General features: G+C 42.1%; 1 protein-coding gene across 1 annotated transcript in view; it reads left to right on the top strand.

Moving 5' to 3' along the window:
• SYNE2 (spectrin repeat containing nuclear envelope protein 2) overlaps window positions 1-18,921 on the top strand; it is a 197,256-nt gene that overhangs the window by 8,956 nt on the left and 169,379 nt on the right. The window contains exons 2-6 of the mRNA XM_075104124.1: window positions 8,367-8,482; window positions 16,177-16,238; window positions 17,211-17,306; window positions 18,000-18,077; window positions 18,168-18,260. Of these exons, the coding sequence (XP_074960225.1) occupies window positions 8,404-8,482; window positions 16,177-16,238; window positions 17,211-17,306; window positions 18,000-18,077; window positions 18,168-18,260 (408 nt within the window). The 5' untranslated portion in view covers window positions 8,367-8,403. The remainder of the gene's footprint in view (window positions 1-8,366; window positions 8,483-16,176; window positions 16,239-17,210; window positions 17,307-17,999; window positions 18,078-18,167; window positions 18,261-18,921) is intronic.

Below are 18,921 nucleotides of genomic sequence, written 5' to 3'. Positions count from 1 at the left end.
ATGGCTCTGTCTGCGGAGGGCTGTTGTGCAAACATTGCACTGCCACTTCCAGTGATTTTTGCTCTGTAAGAACAAGTCCCCGCTATCCCTACCTTTCCCTTTTCTTAATTTCCTGAAGCAGGAAGATCTTTCTGAATAAGAACAGCTTTATAATTTAATTGAGAAACTCCAGGCCTTTTATTGCTTGGGCGAGCTTCGCTCAACAGAATAATCTGTTTATTAGCTATCTGCCTGTTTCCTTTATTTGGGGAAGAAGGGAATTAGGAAGGCAGTGGAAAAAAAACCTGTTTGTATCCTTCAAAGGCAGACCATTACTAGGAGCCTGATTCTCATTAATATCATGTCATTAATACAAAGCAGGTGTAGTTATTATATACTGCTATTTTAAATACCTTTTACATCATGTAAAGTGGCTCCAGTGTTAATGGCTGTGAGTCTCTATTAAAACACTAACCAAAAAATTTCAGTTACAAGCTGGGGGAAAGGAAGAAATGTTTGTTTAAAAAAAAAAAACAACAAAAAAAACCCCCACAAAACTTCTTGCAATACCTCTCGCTTGGTTAAAGCAGGCAGCGCTGTCCGGTTGGTTCTGATCAGGCAGTCCCCTGAGAGAGTTAAGCTTACTCTGATTGCAGGCGGTTCCCTCCCCCCTCCCTGCCCTTCTCGACTGCAAAATCTGACTCTGGGCCAGGAAGCGCTGAGGAAGGGGTATGATGAGCTGTGCGCAGCCCTTCGCTTTTGTGATGGGAACTGTGCGCCTAAGGGTCAGAGGTCCGTCTGTGCTCCGCCGCGCCGGGACTGCTGTGGCCACGCTGCACCCTTTCCCCTTGCCGAAAGGAGGCCAGGCAGAGCGTGGCTACTCAGTGCTGTGCCTGGCTACCAGCCTCGCCTGAGCCCAAGTAGCTGGGGCAAGGGGGTCAGAAAGGGGCGCCTGTCCTGTGAAAATGGAGAAGGGCTTGTAGGAGTGAAACGACGGCTGTTGCCATCTTGTTGCACGCTTTCCTAGTTAACCAAGTGCGTAGGGAGAGGTCGTGTTTATCCCAGATGCAGCACGGATCTCGAACCAGCTTGTGTTTCTCATGTTGTTTTTACGACAACCCTTCCCCGCAGCCCCGTTATCTGTGGGAAGCGGCCTTGGGGCTGCGGCATGGCTGGCACGCCGGGCGGCAGGGAAGCGTGCAAACAACCTCTGCTTTGGAAAAACTTTTCCATTCTGGCCTTGCAGCAGCACATCATACACACTACACGGTTTTTTGCATGTGATTGGAGGCTTCCGGGCATTGCACAGGTAGATTTGGGCTGGGATGTGCTTATGGGCTGTGTGTTTTGGAGACTGAATTGTTGCACAAACCCTTGACTTTGATGGAGCCATGAAGTCACCATAGTATTTTTGGCTCCCCTGCACAGCAGTGTGCCCTGCAGTGACGGAGGGGCATGGCATCAGCCTTCTGAGCCTCCAGGAATTCATCGCTCTCCCTTTTTACATTAACAACTGTGATTTTGAGTTCCGAGCAGTTCTTGTTTTTATTAATGATGTGGGAAAACTTGGAAACCAGTCGAAAACTGAATGTTTTCTCCAACTTTAGTAAGTATGCTTTGGCACTACATTTCCACTTGGGAATAGACAAATGTGAGATAGACTCTTATTCTGAGGGCAAACAGATGCATCGTGCACCTTCACGGGTCAGCTTTTGTGAATGTGCGAACAAGGCGTAGCTCTGTTAATAAAAGCATTTGTGTGTGTGTTAACAACAGCGTGGAGTAACTGCAGTTTTCAAACTGTGTGATTGTACCAGGATGACTGATCTATTACCACTCCCCTGAAACAAGAAAAGGTCAAGAAAGACACTTTCCTAACCACGTTTTTAAATTGATTAATGCAATGAGAAGATCCATTGTGCTTCTGAAACAGGAAGTACTACTGATGTGTAAATCAAAGACAAAGCAGCAACATTTGCTGGCCTTAAAAAGTTGTGTGGCTTTTGTATACTCATATGCTTGTTCTGGCACGTTTTCAAAAATTATAAATAGATCGCTGGGAAGTCCCTGGATAACAAAAACGTACTCCTGCTTGTTGTCATAAATAAACTAACAAGAGATGTCTTGGTCTTGCAGCTCTTGTTCTTTGGAGGAGTCCTTACTTGTGCATATAGTTTCAGCGTGTCAGTTCATATGAGGCAAGACTATTTCTGTGGCAATGGGGTGTAGCTTTGTGTCCATCTCTCGTCTATCTAACGCTCTCCGGGCTTGGTTCTTTCTGAGCAGAATTGTTCAGCCTTTTCCAACCTTTTCCCTTTTCATTCCTTCATCTCCGTCTGCTGATAGCTTAGGAAGACTCATGGCCAGACTTGTTTCAGCATTATCCCAGGAAGTGCAGAGTCCCTCTAATGCCACATGCTCTAATACCACTTCTGAAAGGACTGGCTGATACCCATCTGACTGCGGTAGGCTGTTATGTAGGTTCAGAAGCCTATGGCCTCTTTTCCCTATCACTTTCAAAGTGAAGAAAACCTAATGGAAGCCCTTTTCTTCCTCTGGGAAAGCACAGAGGATGTGCCATTACTGCTTGCTGGATGATGACAAATATTTTTTTCTGCAAGACAGGGAGAAGTTGTCAGCTCCTCAAGTGAGGGAAGTCAGAGTAGATCTGTCAATGGTGCTGTCCTGATTTTTGCTACCTGAGGCTCTGAAGGGAAGGGGATCAGTATGTTTGCTGTGCAATCCTATCCCATTGCTGTGTGGGCCTGTATACAATCTGAGATTGCCCACAAGAGCAATGTTGGCAAGCATTTCAAATGTGGAAGGGATGAACTTCGGTCTGGAGTAAGACCTTAAGAAAAGAGGGTGTTTTGGTGTAAAGATCTTGGAAAATGCATGCTTTAAACAGACCTTCCTGCCCACCTCCATCACTGGGTGAAAAAATGGTGAAACCATTGTAAATGAAGTATTGGGGAGAAAATGTGGCCATTAAACTTCAGTGCTGTGTGAACTTCTCTGACTTAACAGAGGCAGGAGTATATCGGAAGTGAGGGGAAGAGGAAGTGTTGTAAAAAAGCAAAAATCCAAACCATGTAAAAGATTTTCTGTGATAATTCTTTAGGTCATATTATCATGATCTGGATCCCAACAATTTGCCCTTAAGGAGACTGTGACAGACTTACAAAAAAAGTTTACCAAAAGAAGGCAGCTCAGTAGCACTTTGCAAGGCTCAGGACTTGCACTTCTGAATGTTACTGCTTCTTTCTGAATGTAAAATAAACTGAGACCTTTGTTAATAACCAAAAAGGAAAGGGTTCTTCAGTCGGTCTGCATTGTGGAGCTCTATTTCATTTGGATTAGTTTGCCAAAGATAAAAATCTGCCGTTTCTGTTTGTGATGTTGGCTCGACTGAACACATGAGTAATAATAATCTGTTGCTAGGAACAGACTTCAGTTTACATGTAGAGGTCTCTATGGAGGGAAAGTCTTTTGAGTCCCTGAGTGGGTTGTAAATAATCAGTGGCACTTCAAACGAGGAGAAGTAAAAACAAGCGGTTGGAGATGCCGTGCAAAGATGTCTGTAATTCCTATTGCAACACCAGTGGAAAGCATGTAGCCAGCATAACTGTGAAAATACGGGGCACGGGACTACAAAGGCAAAGCCAATGAAGCAGCGATTTACTAATGGTGGGTTGTAGTATTCATCTACCTCTAGCTGCGCTTGTTTGCAAGGTATCTGCTGCTTTCAGCTTTAAGGAGTGCACATTAAGCTAATTTCACGCTATCTGATTTTTCAAGATTGGCTCATCAGGAGGGGTCTGAGGGTACATCTGTGTGTCGGCTGTGGCAGCGCAGGGATGCAGGAGTTAGCTGTCAACCTGGAGACTGCAAACATTCTTACCTGGCACAGTATGGAAATCACACCAACTAGTTTACCTTGCTTCCTAATTCTGTAGGAGGAACCTTAAATAATTAATGAAATACACGTTGTATATTTTAACTGTAGTTACATATGGTGTTTTGAAAATGGCAGCGGTTTCAGTGTAGAGGAGCATACTGTATAGCTGCTATTTTTTTTCATACGTTGAAATCTTAGCGTGCTCGGTACTTGGAACAGCTGAGGGACGAGGTTTGCAATGACCCTGATCCAAACTGTGATGTTAAGGCTATGAAATCCTTGCTAATGAATCCTCCAAATCCATCTGAAATGTTTTTTCCCCCCTTTCTTCTGAGACAAGAATGTCCTTATAAAGGCCCTGCTTAAGAAGAGCATCTCTTAGGTCTCATTGGGACTTAAGCCTCACTGAGACACGGTGTTTAAATCAGTGTTGTGTATTCTCACTATAAAATCTCCAGAATGTAGAGCTGGGATATGATTATTTTTTGGTTAGTTCCTCAATATTTCTAGTCCGCTATCTGCTCTTAGGTTTCTCTCTGTCAGTGTGCCTATTACTACCTGTTAATACCCAGTATATTTTTTAATCTGCTGGCTAATTTCAGCTTAATTAGGGAAAGGAAGAGAGATTCCAAGGAAGTTAAATTGAAATTACATTATATGACTGTACTGCTCTAACTTCCAGCTATGTTTTAGGTGCCCATTGTGAGAACAGCTGGAGAGGTAAGGGAAGAAGTACTCTACCTGATACCCACTAGAGGAAAGCCTGGGTTTGAGTATTATGAGTGTCCTTATCACGGGAAAAGCTTTTGTTGATGGTTGAACCATTTGAGCTGCAGGTTGAGCCCAGGTGGTCAAGAAATTACTCCTTTGGAGAACACCAGTGGGAAGCTTTTTCTCTCGAGAAGGACATCTTTCTTGTGTAACTTCTCCCATGCTGAAGAAAAGGAGCTTGCACAACAGCTCATTTGAAAGCATTTGATTTCTTTTCAACACTATGGGTATATATTTCATAGTTGTCCAGCATTTCATGGAGATGAAGGATTTGGCTTAGCTCTGTAGGTTTGTTGGGTTGTTACGAAACAATCAAATACGGAGCAGAAAAGGTCATTGCTCCTAATGCCTATGTAAAGCATTGCTAAGCAATCTTACCAATAGCTTGATGGACTTAGACTCTTCAGAGGTTGATATGACATAGTTACACTTAATATGCTTTATTTGAATGAAATTCGTGGGGGTGGGGGGGTGGAGGGAGCAAAGGGACTGGCATATTATCCGTGTATAATCCCTTCTCAGACAATCTGTACCTTTTAAAGAATACTAATCCTTGCGGGTATGTCCTCCAAAAGAGTGTGTGTGTGTGTCTCCCTTTCAAAGCAGCTGTGGACTCCTCTTTTGGGGGACGGCAGGAATAAGGGCATGGCAAAGCATATGTGCTGTGTTGGACAGCGAACAGAGAGTTTCAGGGGCGTGAAAGCTTTAGCATAAACTTGTCTTGTATTAGCTGTGTGTCTTTATAACCTGTATTGTGGATTTGTTGAGTGGATTTCCGCATTAAAAAAAAAAAATTAAAAAATCCTATCCTTTTAGGAAGGAGGCCTTAATTTGACCTTAAAATAAAATAGGAACATATGCTGCTTTCCACTTATATGTTCTATGATCATGTGCCATAATTTAATTAATTAATAAATTAAGTAACTTAAAGTTATGTTAAGCATTAAAGCATTAATTACCTTCTGCTTTAAAATCCTGAAAGTTTTATTAACTTCAACTACTTTCATGCTTAGAGGTCTGAACTGAGACTGGGGTCCCATCACATGAAGGAGACACTGTAGTGTGTGGTTGCTGTAGCTGGCATAGGATGGGGACAGAGGAGGAACAGTCGCAGAAAGGTTGAAAATGCATTTGGTTTTGTTCATGAAACTTCCATTAATGCTGTTTGTGGCTCTTGCATATTTTCCTGTTATCACAGAGGAATTTTAATGCCAAGCCCTCTTCCCTTTCTCTGGATTGTGCTCCCAATGACTTTAGCGTCGTGGGTGCTAGGTGAACATGACTTGGCTCTTCCTTTACATGGGCACCCAATTTGAGTTATACCCTTAGGTCCAAATTCAGGCAGGTTCATTGATTTCACTTGTAAATACTGGACAACATTGAATCCACTACTTCTTAAATATCTCTGAAAGCCACTGGAAAATTCAAGGTGGAGGGAGTGCAGCTGACTATCCCTGTGTCTTGGGAGCAAAAAGCAACAGGTCTTTTTATGTGGTTTGGATCTTGCTTACATATTCCCCATTTGGGTGTTGCTGCTAACTTAGTAGCCTTCAAGGTGGCAACCACAAAATCAAATTCAGGACATACAGTGATACCTAAAATATATTAAGGCTGCCTGACATTCTGCATTTTTAGACTTCAGTGTTGTATTGCTTGATCTTGAGAGAAAAAGGAAGGAGTTTCCCAGGAAAGATTGCATCACCTTGGGCAACACTGCTGGGAGAACTGGATTCCCACTCAGCCCCTGCCCTCACTTAATTCCTGCAAGATGCTAGTCCTGGCTCTTGCATCCCAATTTTTATCAGTGGCAGCTAACTGTAGTTATTTTTTGGTTGTCTGACTTGAGACTCACACTTCTAGCTCAGGAACAGAGGACTCTCAGAGCTCTCTGGGGTTGGAGGTCCAAGTTTCCTTTAATAAAGGCAACCACTTTATGTAGTCTGTTTCTGAACAATTCCGATCTTAAAACCACATAAAGCCTTTGTGCCAGTTGTCTGTATTGGGCAGCCTTGTTAGAACCCACAATTTGGAAATCTTCTGATTTCCATCTTAACCTCAAGGCATGGCTTGCTTGTATCATCTTGTTCTTGTGCCTGCCGAAGATCAAATACTCCTTTCCTCCTCTTCTTGCTAGGCTAAGCTAGGCAAACTCTTGTAAAATATTTTTTCCTTTCCTCTGATTATCTAGATAGGTCTCATCTGTACCTGCCCCAGCAAGAACTCCCCTTTCTTGACTCTGGTACCTTGAGTTTTAATTGTAAGTTGTGGGTGACTTGCAGAAATGCCGCATGCTCACTGCGGCATTTCAAATCGGTGCTTTGGCCGTATGAACTCATATCTACTTCTCTGGAAAACCAGAGTCAGGTTAGCAACCTTTTCCCCCCATTTATTCTCTCTGTGCCTTTGCTCAGCATCAGTAAAATGGTGTCCCATGCAGGAGGTTTGGACTAGATGGTCTTTAAATGTTCCTCCCAACCCAAACTGTTCCATGATGCTAAATGTGGGCAATAACCCCTGATCTCATGTACATCCTGTAAATGTGAATTGATTGATGTTTGTGAAGCACTCAGATGCTGGTGTGATGAGTGCCATGGAAAATCTTGTAAGGAACTTAATTATCCCACCATCAGAGAAGCTCCTGGATAAAGCACAAGGACACACATTGTTCAGGGTGGGGAAAACAAAATATTGATTAGCTCCTCATTAAACACGTCTTGTTCTTTCTGTGCAGGGATTGATTAAAAAAAAATATATAGTGGAGTAAACAAAGGCTGCCTCGTGATTCATATGCACAAGGGCCTATTCACACCCTTTATTTTGACATATACTCGGTAGATGAGTTATTAATATGTAGTGTGTAGATCCTGGTACTTCTGATGAAAAGGTTACAGTTAGGCAAAAAGATTGCTTAAGGGGAGCCATTATTTAATTTTCAGCTTTATTTCTTTTTGAATTTAACTTGGAAGTTCCTGATAAAAATGAGTCTGTTTCTTAGTATCCAGTTTTCCCCACAGTAGAAAATTGAACTGCAGTAACAGAAAGTGTTACACTTCTAAGAAAGACATAGCATGTTGTTCACTAAAATTGCATTAGAGATAGGGGAGGTATCTTAAGGAGAGGAAAATGGAGGAGTTGGAAAAGAAACTCCTTCATGGGGGTTGAGGAGTAACAAAGTACCAGACAGGAACAGCAGCTGTGATTATTCTCATCTGATAACCACTGCTTTTTCATTTTGCCTTAATCTTTGCAGTTTCTGCCTAAATTGTTTCCATTCTGCAACAATTACCCAGACAGGAAGAGATATCTGAAAAATACAAAGATTTAAAAAAAACCTTTATGATTTGGCAGCAACAAATCTGCAGAAGGCACTGTAAGCTTTTGTCACCCTGTATTTCTCAAAGAAAGGAACTATGGTAGGATTTTGCTAATCCTGGTACTTCTGTTTTCATGGCAAGAAACACTGGGATCCGTGGTTTGTGTTGTGGAGTATTGCTGGCCACCCTTGGAAAAGAGTCAAGGGACCAAAATGTGGATTCACACAGCGGGAACAGTTGCTTTGTTCTATACGAGCTAAGGAGACAGCCTACCAAGGGAAGGAGACCCAAAAAACCCTCTGCGTGTCTCAGTGCCGCACACCTGAGCATCTTTGATATCATCAATTTTAATGTAAAACTGTACTGATGTTCTTTTTTTTTTTTTTTTTAAATATCTATTACAGTTTGGAAACTGATTAAAGACTCTCCATAGGATTTAATATGGCATCAAAGCAGTCATCTCCCTCGACAGAGGAGCAGGCTTCCTCCGAAATAGATGATCTCTATCTAATGCTGCAAGGTAGGTTACTGAAGTTTTCTGTGCCTTTTTAATATACATTTTTGGCAAAAATTTGTGACTCTGCACAAGTTGAAGGGAATCTGAGAAACCTGTTAAAAGTAGCGTTATGATCGGTGTAGTTAGTCCGTGTCTGTGCTTCTTTGCAGATGTTTCTGTTTTTCATGAGAGACATTTCAGCAGTGAAATGAAAGATAACAGCTCTTGTAGTACTTTCTCATGGTATTTTCAGATCGGTTGCCTTTTTTGGTACAGATGTGCTCACTGGTTCTTATGCTTGTTTACTTGGAATACATGTTACTGTAAACTGTTTTCAAGAGAATCGCCAGCATGAAAACAGTTATGCCATTTCATTAGTTCCCTTGTTTTCAATTTGCTGGCAATTAGTTGGTTGCATTAAGCTGTCTTAGTGAGGCTATTAACTACAGTGCTTTTTATTTTATGTGTTGTTCTGTTCTTACTGCTATATCCCCTGCACATGTGGAAAGATAGCTCGTGGCCAAAACAAGTAGAAAATTTTTGTGGCTTCTAAACAAATTTCTTAAAGGTCAGAGTCTTTCGTCCTTACAATGAGTTATAACTTGTTAAGCAAGCATTCACGGGCTGATTTTCAATTGTTCCAATTTAATGGCAGCTATCTGAACAGTTACAGGATGAGTGCATCATAGCTGGCCTCTCGGATAAGCTTTCTGAGTTTCCCTTAATCATGTGTTGAATTTTCTTCTGTAAGAATTTCCTGTTAAGATTGATTTTCCTCTGAACATACTCATGAAAACATTCATGGCAGCTATCAAGGAGGCTGGTCCAGGCAGCAGGACTGGCACTGCTGGAAAGCCTGTCTTTGACGTGTTTAGAGCCTGGTTATTCTAGGGCGGATGGGCTAAGTCATGTTTCCACAGAGCTGTTTGCTTTTAGCTCACTTGCAGTGAAATTACTACAGTGCTTAGTTGAGAGAAATGTTTAAAACTGTGCAAAAGAATATTCTGCCAAGTCACTTTTATGAGCCACGTTTGCACTGATATTGTTGAAGCCATGCGTTTTGGTGAGTGAGCAGCCAGAGACTTTGATTACTTCCAATCTTCAGGTTGACTTGGAGAAGTTTTAGCGAAATCCCAGGTTCAAGGAATGGCTCCTTGTAAGTATTAGAAGAGCAGTTTAATTTTTGGGCGACTAAAGATGGATGTATAACTGGTTATGATCTGCTTTTCAAATTCTTAAGGTATAGCTGCAAAGAGTACGTCCAGTGTTGTATAATACACGGCGTAACAGGAGATATGTGTAAATAGTTGGCACAGAAGGAAAAAGCAGGAGTGAGATCTAGCCTGTATTGTTCATATTTTATTCTACGTTTAAATTCTTTGTCATCCAATCTTCTATTGTTCCTGCAAGACATCCCAGTGATGATAAAGCACTTGTCTAGTCTGGTTAAGTAGGACAAGGTCAACTTAATGTGCCATTTCATTTGGTAATTGTGCGTTATATGCCTAAAAAAATGTAACAAAATGGTTAGCTTTTTTTTCTTCGCTACCATGTGTAAAACCAAACACTCATTTTAGGTATATTTGTCTATGATTTAAGTCACAATCTTCTGTGAGGAGGACAGCACTTTTGGGAACAAAAGGAAGGAAATGGGAAGAAGAACCTCCTTAGAATAATTAGTAAAGGCGTTACTACTTAGTAGCTCTAATTATTATACAAATCCTATTAAATTAGTGCCAGTGGCTTAATGCTGTAAAAACCTGCTTTAGTGGGCTTTCTGTAGTGGGTTTTTAGGTAGAAGTGTTCAAGGATGAATATCCACTTTCCTTACCAGTGTTCAGCCTAAAAGATGCAGTAAAGAAAGTTAATGGAAAATAGATAAAAATGTAACTTTGTTCTCAGTGAGTCTTTCTTTTCAAGTAAATTTTAAGGGGATTTAATGAAGCTTGAAAAACTTGAAGAAAATAAGTAAAGAAATGAAAGCAACATGTTTGCATGATGTCAGGACTTGGGCTCCTTTTTTTCTCTTCTTTTTTCCTTCCCTCTGTCCTAGATGTTATGATAAAATCAAATCACAATAAGATCAAGATTATCTGTGCCCTATCCTCCAGCACCTCTCTGCTTTCTCCCACTTTTCTCATGCAGCACAACTTACAGCAGGTGCAAAGCTGTTTTGTGTCGTTGCACAGCCACCTAAAAGTGCAGGTGAAAAGCCTGGAGCTGGACCTTTTATCGATATATCCTGTGGGGAAACATTTAAGGGAAGGGTTTCTCCTGCCAGGCAGGCTGCAAACATTTTGCTGAATGGAGGATGCTTGCCAGGGAGATGCTCTCTTGTGGCGTGTGGGCCATCTTTGAAACCTGAAGTCACTTTTGCTGCAGCTACGGGGGAGCAGGCGAGAGCGCAGGGCTTGGCTGGCAATCAGCATGGCAGGAGTAACGCGGGAGCCCTGTCTTATATCTCCTCCTCCCACTTCCCTGCCAGCGCTGCAGGACCGGCTGGCCCCCGTAGAGGGGTCCAGCCTGGCGCTTGGCCTTCTGTAAATGGAAGAGGCACAGCTGGGATCCAAAATTGTTTTCAGCTACCTGAAGTGAGGTGGTGTGTCCCCTCCTTTGGTGGGAGAAGGGCTTCATGGCAATGTTTTGAGAACAGTTGGAGATATGACTGCTCTCTGCTGACGAGCCTGCGTGCGGGATTGCAGCAAGGGGAGTGTGCAGCCGCTTGCGGATGGGTGGCTACAGCAGAAACAGAACAGCGTTTGTGGTGCTCTGAGGCAGGAATATTTTTTTGCTTTTGGGGTGTAAATCTGTTTACCTGTGGTAGGATCCAACCTCCACTTCCCTTTCCATGCACAAATCCTTCCACTTTCTTCTCTAGGACAGGAAACAGACCCTCTGCATGGCACTTGCCACCAAGCCTGTGCAGAACTCTCTTTTCCCTTTTCTTTGCATGCTTGCTGAGCTAATTCAGATACAAGAGAGTGTGTTTTAGCTCTTGGAGTTTGGGGCATGTACTTACTCTTTCACTGTTTAATTAACTGCAGGGGTCCTAATTTTTGGCTCTGCTTATTAATCTGTGTGCATGTAACTGCTTATTACTGTAACCCAAAAGCTGATCACATCAGAACGTGACTGCTAAAACTGTTTTTGAAGGGTGTTTAATGATATAAATGAAATATGCTATTTTCATGCAGTTATGTCTAATCCTTTATGAATGATTTCTTTTCAAGTGAAATTGAAAATATGGTGATATGTACAGATGGATTTTTGTTGTGCAGCATGTAGTAGATTGCACTCATCTCCGCGTAAAGGAGGATACATCTCTGAGACCTGCTTAATTTATCCAGAGGTCAGGTAGACTACTAATTCTTCCCCGACATTTTTTTTTTTTGTTCTAGCTGTATGCCTCATCTAAATGTTACTACAGCTACACTTTTTTTTTTCTTTAACCAGAATGATCTAAAACACTCTTAAATGTTTATTATGATTTTTCAAGGGTGACTTTTACAAATTGAAAAGCTCCCATAGGAGCTGCACAGAAATTTATGCCCTGTTCGTGCTGCCTGGGTGAGGACCTGGTCTGCAGTTCCCCTGGCTGCGCGGCTTCGTGGCGTGTGACGGCGCTGATGGTGATGGGGAGGCAACCAACACATGACACTGCATAAATAAATCAGTCGTGGGTATTTTGTCTGTTTCACACAACTAAGGAAAAAAATAGATTGTATAGTTGTATAAATGTGTCCCCTGCTAGAAAAATTCCAATTTGTTAAAGGCATATCCAGGTGCACAAATGGTTAAAAGCCAACATTAAAATGCCTAAGGAGTGGATGGCTTCTGAGGCACCTCTGTAGGGCACTGAAGGCCACTTATAGTCAAATCCCAGCTTCACTGTGGATTTTCTTTAAAATGCAAGAAAACCCACTTAAGCCCTTATCATTAAAAATATGTTGATATCTAAATGATGTGACTTAGTACCTTTAGAACTTTAACCTGCACCCTCGGTCTATGCCCCCAAGTACTGCAGTGCCTCACGTCATGGGCTGTTGTGGCAGTAAAGGCAGTGGTGTTTCAGAGCTCCAGGATCCTGGCAATGAGAAGAGCAAAAGTGTTTAGGAATGCCAGGAGGGCAGAACTTGGTGTGAACACGCTTCCTGAGTTAGCAGCACTTCTGATAAATTGAATAATTTGCTTTCAAAAGGAAAAGGAGGTTGAAGGGAATAATGTAGAAAGGAAAAGTTCCCACTTGCTGCACAGACATGGTAGTAGTTAATTAGTTAGTATTTATATGCTATTTGGGTTTGAAAAGACCCATTCCTGTAGAAATGTTTTCCTTACCTTCATTGGGCTTTGGATAAACTTCCTAATCATAACAACAAATACTGTGTTTGTTTTTAATTGCTTAACACCATGTTGGTGGACATAAATGCTGGAAATAACTCCTTTTCCCAGCTTTCCTGTCGGCAGAAAATGAAACTCTTGTTACTGGGGAGAAGGGACTATATAAAGGGCTCAGGGGTGAATTGCTCACCCTCTCCCTGGGTCAGCAAGTACTTAGCAGTTCCTCTGATCATTCCTATAATTTACAGCTTGTACCTGCTTGGTGTTTTAGTTCATGTCAGCAGTGCTGTCTTGAAGGGGCTCTCCCAGTCATCCCTGCTGACTATGCTTTGGTTCATTCCCGAGCTGCTGGGGAAATGGTTATTTTGAATGAAGCTGAAATAAATGCTCTAAGAAGGTACCATGGCTGGCTGTGGGCATTCAGGCTAGGGCTAGTCAAACACAACCTTTCTTCCCTACATACGTGGTGGGTACAGCATGTCCTGAACACCAGCTCTTTTGATCTGCTCATCTGTTCCTCTAGAGCTGCAATGCTTGCTACTGTAGACATATCCTCAGCTGACCTGAATGGTGGAAGGAAGATATAAAAATATCATACACAGGAGGGAATTCTTTCTGGTGAAAGAGAGATGGGAAGATGACAGGCAGTCTCGCGCTCATTGATTTTTAAATAATTGTTTAAATTTTTTTTTTTTTAAGAAAAAAGCCACACAGTTGTAAATGGGTCACTGGCAGTGATGCACTGGTCCTTGTGGTAGAAGAAAACCTCTTTGCTCTTTGGTGATGCTGTTTGAGTGTGGACAGGCAGGGTACATCTGCTCTGCCGTGGTTTGCTTCTCCCAGCTCCCTGCTGAGGGAGGAGATGGTGTTTTCCTGCGAGCTGCTGCCTCTGACCTCAGGAAGGGAGGCACGAAAGGCAGCAGAAGAGAGGACATTAATTTCAAGTCTGGCTTTTCTGTATCGCTGTAAAGGAAGGCTGAGAGTAAAACCATGGCTGGCGGCGCTCCTGCCCTCCCCTCTGCTTCCTCCTGGGAGGGTTTAGCACCACTGTGGTCCCTGCCATGTCCCCATGCTCCAGCCCTTAATGATTATTCTGGTTTGTAGCACTTGTGGATCGCTCATTACTGGATAAAACAGTCATTGTCCAGCAGTGTGTATTGATTTTCAGCTAGCCTACGTGACATGCTGCTTCTACGCGTTATTCCTCCCTAAAGAGTTCTTCTGAAGATTAGCTTTAAATCACAGGGTGAAATGTGATAGATTTGGGGTGTTTTCAGATTAGCAGGTTCTTATTTTGTTCTCTCAGATCCACTTTTTGGCTCGGTGAGTTTTGGCCCAAAGTAAAGACCATGATCAGGTTTTTTCTGATAACGTTTTTTATTCTGGGTCAGTGACATTTTGAAAACTAGGGCAAGAGAAAACCAAGGTCGCTTAGAGTCCTATAAAAACGCCTAACAAAGAATCCATTCATCCTCATAAAAATCCATATTAATTAACCACGTGGTAGAGATAAGAATTTGAGAGCTTGATTAAATCATTAGCACCTCTGAGCAGTTATGTAGGAGGAGAGCTGGGAGGAAAAACACATTCGGCCTGAAAATTGAAATATGACTGCTTGCCGCTGTGCCCGAAGCACATCTGTACTGAGCTGTATTTTGTGTGGCCTGGGCGGAGGCAGAGTGACCTCTGCACTACAGTCTGGGGAGATGCTGGCAGGCATGGAGTTTTGTTATTGATTCACAACAAAGTTTTTAATATTATTATTTATTTGGGAAGGAAAATAAGCCACATGGCAGCTGCAGCTGCTTGGAAGGCTGCCCAGTGGGATGCACTAGGCAGTGGCTGTAGCTTGGGGAGGGTGTAAGGTCTGCTTAGGTGGGTGCAGTGAAATAACCACCTTATACTTTCACCGGGTGAGATGTTTGGCTGAGAGCTGCCCAGGTGAATCAACACTTGCAGCATCTGGCCCACATTGCATAATGCTTCTGCACATTAATATGGAGAGAGTCAAACAAAACAAGACCAAATCTCCTCATCCTAACCGTCTTTCTGTAACCAACCCCAAAAGCAAGTTTTCCAGATCAGTAGCAGTAGTGTGTGTTTGGCAAGAGCTACGGCTGGAAGAGTCACTGGCGTCGGGCAGAGTAGTTAATATTTGCTTTCCGTCCCTTCTCAAGTGCCAGCAATAGCAGCCTTGCCTGCCTGATAAAATTGAGCACAGCTACTCAATAATGGCTTGTTAAGTAATTGGAACGGCTCCCTCATGGGTATTCAACCAAAGGGTGTGGCTGGGTCCTGTGCTAACATGAAGCCAGTATCTCCATGCTATTTATGTCCTTGTGAGCCTTGCAATGTTGATTCGTCTGTGTGGTATGTTTGCACTTACTTTCTATTTTCAAACCAAAAAAGAATTTTGAGATTGCATTTTTGTCCCTGTCTTTAAGACTGCCTTTATCTTACTGTTTATCATGATCTCTGTGATATTTAAAAAGAAGCAGAAAAGGGGAAATCAACTGTTTCATGCTCTGACAGGACCATAGTATTGCAGATTAGAGGAGGACTGTTGAAAGACGTGTTAGCTACAGGATAGAAAACAGCTCTCGACACACGTAATGCGTGGATGTTTTTCTCGCCGCTCACCTGCCTGGTGAAGTGGAAGGAGGTCTGTGGGTTGGATGGTGGGCTTAGGAGCAGGAGCCTGTGTTATCCTTAAGCAGCTTGCTCTGCTTGGTGAGCTGATGAAGCCATCTTGGATGATGAAAAGCCACCCAGGACTGGTAATTTGGCAAACACAAACCAGAGTGTAATAAAGTATTGCTGAGTAGTCTTGCACTTGCCTCATGATGTCAAACATGCCTTCACATTTACCTTTTGTGCAAAAGTGTGTTTTCAGAGGCAGAAGAGATCATCCTTTTCCACCCTCTCTGCAAGATTAATTTCTTCTTGCAAGCTGATGGCCTGGTCAGTCTCCTGCTGCCTTTCCCATGCGGCGGGAGAATTGACCCCAGCTGGGAAGTGGGCGGCCCTGGGTCTTTCAAGGAACACTTAGGAATGGATGTAGTTATTCCAGACGTATTGCTCTGTAGGATGATGTGTTCATGTTGCTGTTTGCATCTGCGGAGGTTTTGAGAAAACCTTAATTAGTTGTTCTTTACTGCACCCACTAGAAGTATTCTTGTGGAGGTCCTTGCAGTATCATCTCTGCAAGCAAGAAAATGTCAGCACTAAAATAAGAGTTGAGAAAAACTAATATTAAATTTTATCTTAATATCTGGAAGAACAGACCTTAGGTTTGAGATGGATGCTATGTATATTTCTGAGAAAGAAATAGAACCAGATATTTTTTTCCATTAATCATTGTTTTCTTTTTTTTTCCCCAGTGCAGCGAGAGTTTACACAGAAGAAAACGTTCACTAGCTGGATAAATTCAATACTGGCAAAGGTGAGAAGGGGATTCTTTAGGAAGGACATGCCTTTTGCCTTTTTGATTTGGATGTGCTATATGGAGATTAAGTTTTTTAGGAATAAACAAAATTAATATAAGATTTTAGGTATTGGCTGGAAAAAGTAGCCTCTGGAAAGCATTTGTTTAATAGGTGTCACAGCATTGTGTTGGTAATCGTCCAACGACATTTGTAAGAGATGGTTTGTAAGTAGATGACAGTGTCTTTCTTGCTGATGTAGTAAAACATAATTGTGCTGGATTGTGGCACACTTCTCAGGGTTTTATGAGGTTCTGTATTTGTGATTAGTTTTACTGTGTTTAGGTAAGTATTATTCTATTATGCAATCCAGGAACATGAGTTTAACAGGATGACCTGATTGACTGGTAAGTATTAAGACAAACCACATAGTAGTGTCGGTGCTCTTTAAGCTTTCACAGAGCAGCTCATGCTCCATGTGCTGGGGTTCTGACTCGCTCAGCTAAAAAAAATAATCCTGTTTTGGTCCCTCCTTGAGTAGAAGCTGCTGAGCTCATGGTAGGTTTGGGTTGTCCACAAGTGGGAGAAAAGAGTGAGGGTTTAGTTACTCAGCTCTTCAGTCAAACTTGTACTTGGGATACATTGATTAAGAAGTCAAAATATGAATTAACTGCTTCTCTTAACTTTCCCTTTTTCAAAGCTTTTGGGTTTTTTGCCACATACCTCCTTGAAAAGTATAACTACTTGAAAATGAGGGCTAAAATTACCCCAATAAAACTCAGATGTAGGACAAGAGGAGTAAGAGACAAACATAATAATGGGTTAGAAGAAGCAGGTTATGGCTGATTAGATGCAAGATTTATATTTCAGCTTATTGAAAGAATAAAGGATGGTAAATGCTTTTTTTTACAGAGCAATCTGTGATACTATGTAGTGTGTTGAATTCAAAATGGCAAAAGATTGTGTGACAAGTATTGAAATTTATTTTGCAGCATACACCTCCTTCTGTTATCTCAGACCTGTATACAGACATACAGCAAGGACATTTGCTTTTGGATCTGTTGGAAGTGCTTTCAGGTGAACATCTGGTAAGATAGAGTAATAAAAATATTATAGAATCATAGAATCGTTAAGGTTGGAAAAGACCCTTAAGATCATCGAGTCCAACTGCTAACCTATCACTGCCAAGGCCACCACTAAACCGTATCCTCAAGCACCACGTCTACACTTCTTTTAAATACCTCCAGGGATGGAGACTCCACCACCTCCTCCCTGGGCAGCCTGCACCAATGCTTGACAACCCTTTTGGTGAATCAGTTTTTCCTAATATCCAATCTAAACCTCCCCTGATGCAGCTTGAGGCCATTTCCTCTCGCCCTATCGCTTGTTAGTTGGGAGAGAGACCGACCCCGCCTCGCTACAACCTCCTGTCAGGTCGTTGTAGAGAGCGATAAGGTCTCCCCTCAGCCTCCTCTTCTCCAGGCTAAACAACGCCAGCTCCCTCAGCCGCTCCCCATAAGACTTGTTCTCCAGACCCTTCACTGACTTCGTCCTTTGTCAAATCCAGCAAAGATTTCTTGATATGCTTAATTGTAAGTGTGTGTGTGATCCTTCTGGAGTCATAGAGCTATCTGCAAGTAACTTCTACCACTGACACTGAAACACACTGAAATAAGTTGATCTGAAGTAATTTGTGGATCTTTGCAGGACTTCATTACCAAAATATAAAAGAAAATTAGTTTTTATGACTGAGGATGTAACCTCTTCTTTTTGCTTCACAGCCACGGGAAAAAGGATTTAATACCTTCCAGTGCAGAAGCAACATAGAAAATGCTTTGACATTTTTAAAGAGCAGATCAGTGAGTATTAACTTCAAAATTCACAACTAAAGCCAGTTTAGCTGGTGGAATATTTTCTTTGTTAACAATGATCCTTTTTTTTTCCCCTAGCTTAAGCTCATAAATATTCATGTTGCTGACATTATTGAAGGAAAACCTTCCATTGTGCTTGGCCTCATTTGGACAATTATATTTCATTTTCATGTAAGTATTTCAGCGATGTAAGAGAGTTTTTAGAGGGAAAAGGACAATGTGTTGACTTACGTGATTGCCAAATGAGATGAATTAGTACAAAGCAGAGATTATTTTCTGACATCTGGAAGTGACAGCTCAGGGAGGTGACACACCAGTGCGTCTTGCCTGTGTCTCTGAGCTGCTTCAGGCTGTAATGCCATCACTGTATTGATGAAGAACAGTACCTAGCTGCAAATGGTAGGAGGGAAAGATATTGAGATATTTTTCCAGTAACCAGTTAAAAAATAGGCTAAACTTTGCCTATCTAAGGACTGTAATGATTAAGCTCCAAATAGAGCAAATAGTGCAAAGTGGCTCACGTCCATTTCTCGCAGGGGTAGCCCCCCTCTTCAGTGTTGGCTGTGCTCACAATGTGTAATTCTTGCTATTATTTTTTTCAATACCAGGTGCCTGAAATAACACAAAGGCTGTCGTAGTGATGTTTCGTATACAAGACACTGAGCATGCCTTTTGTTTGACATGAGGTTATGGGGAGGTTTGAAAGCACAGGGCCTTGCTTTAATTGTGCTGTAAGACTGTAAAGGATGATGGAGCCAAACTGTCATCTAGCAAGAGCCCAACAGTGAATTAACATAGGTGCACTGGGGGTGAACTGGTGGCGGGTCTCAGG

This window comes from Phalacrocorax aristotelis, chromosome 9, assembly GCF_949628215.1.
Source record: "Phalacrocorax aristotelis chromosome 9, bGulAri2.1, whole genome shotgun sequence".
NCBI lineage: Eukaryota > Metazoa > Chordata > Aves > Suliformes > Phalacrocoracidae > Phalacrocorax > Phalacrocorax aristotelis.
The sequence above is the reverse complement of the archived record's forward strand: the minus strand, read 5'-3'. Positions and strand labels throughout refer to the sequence as shown.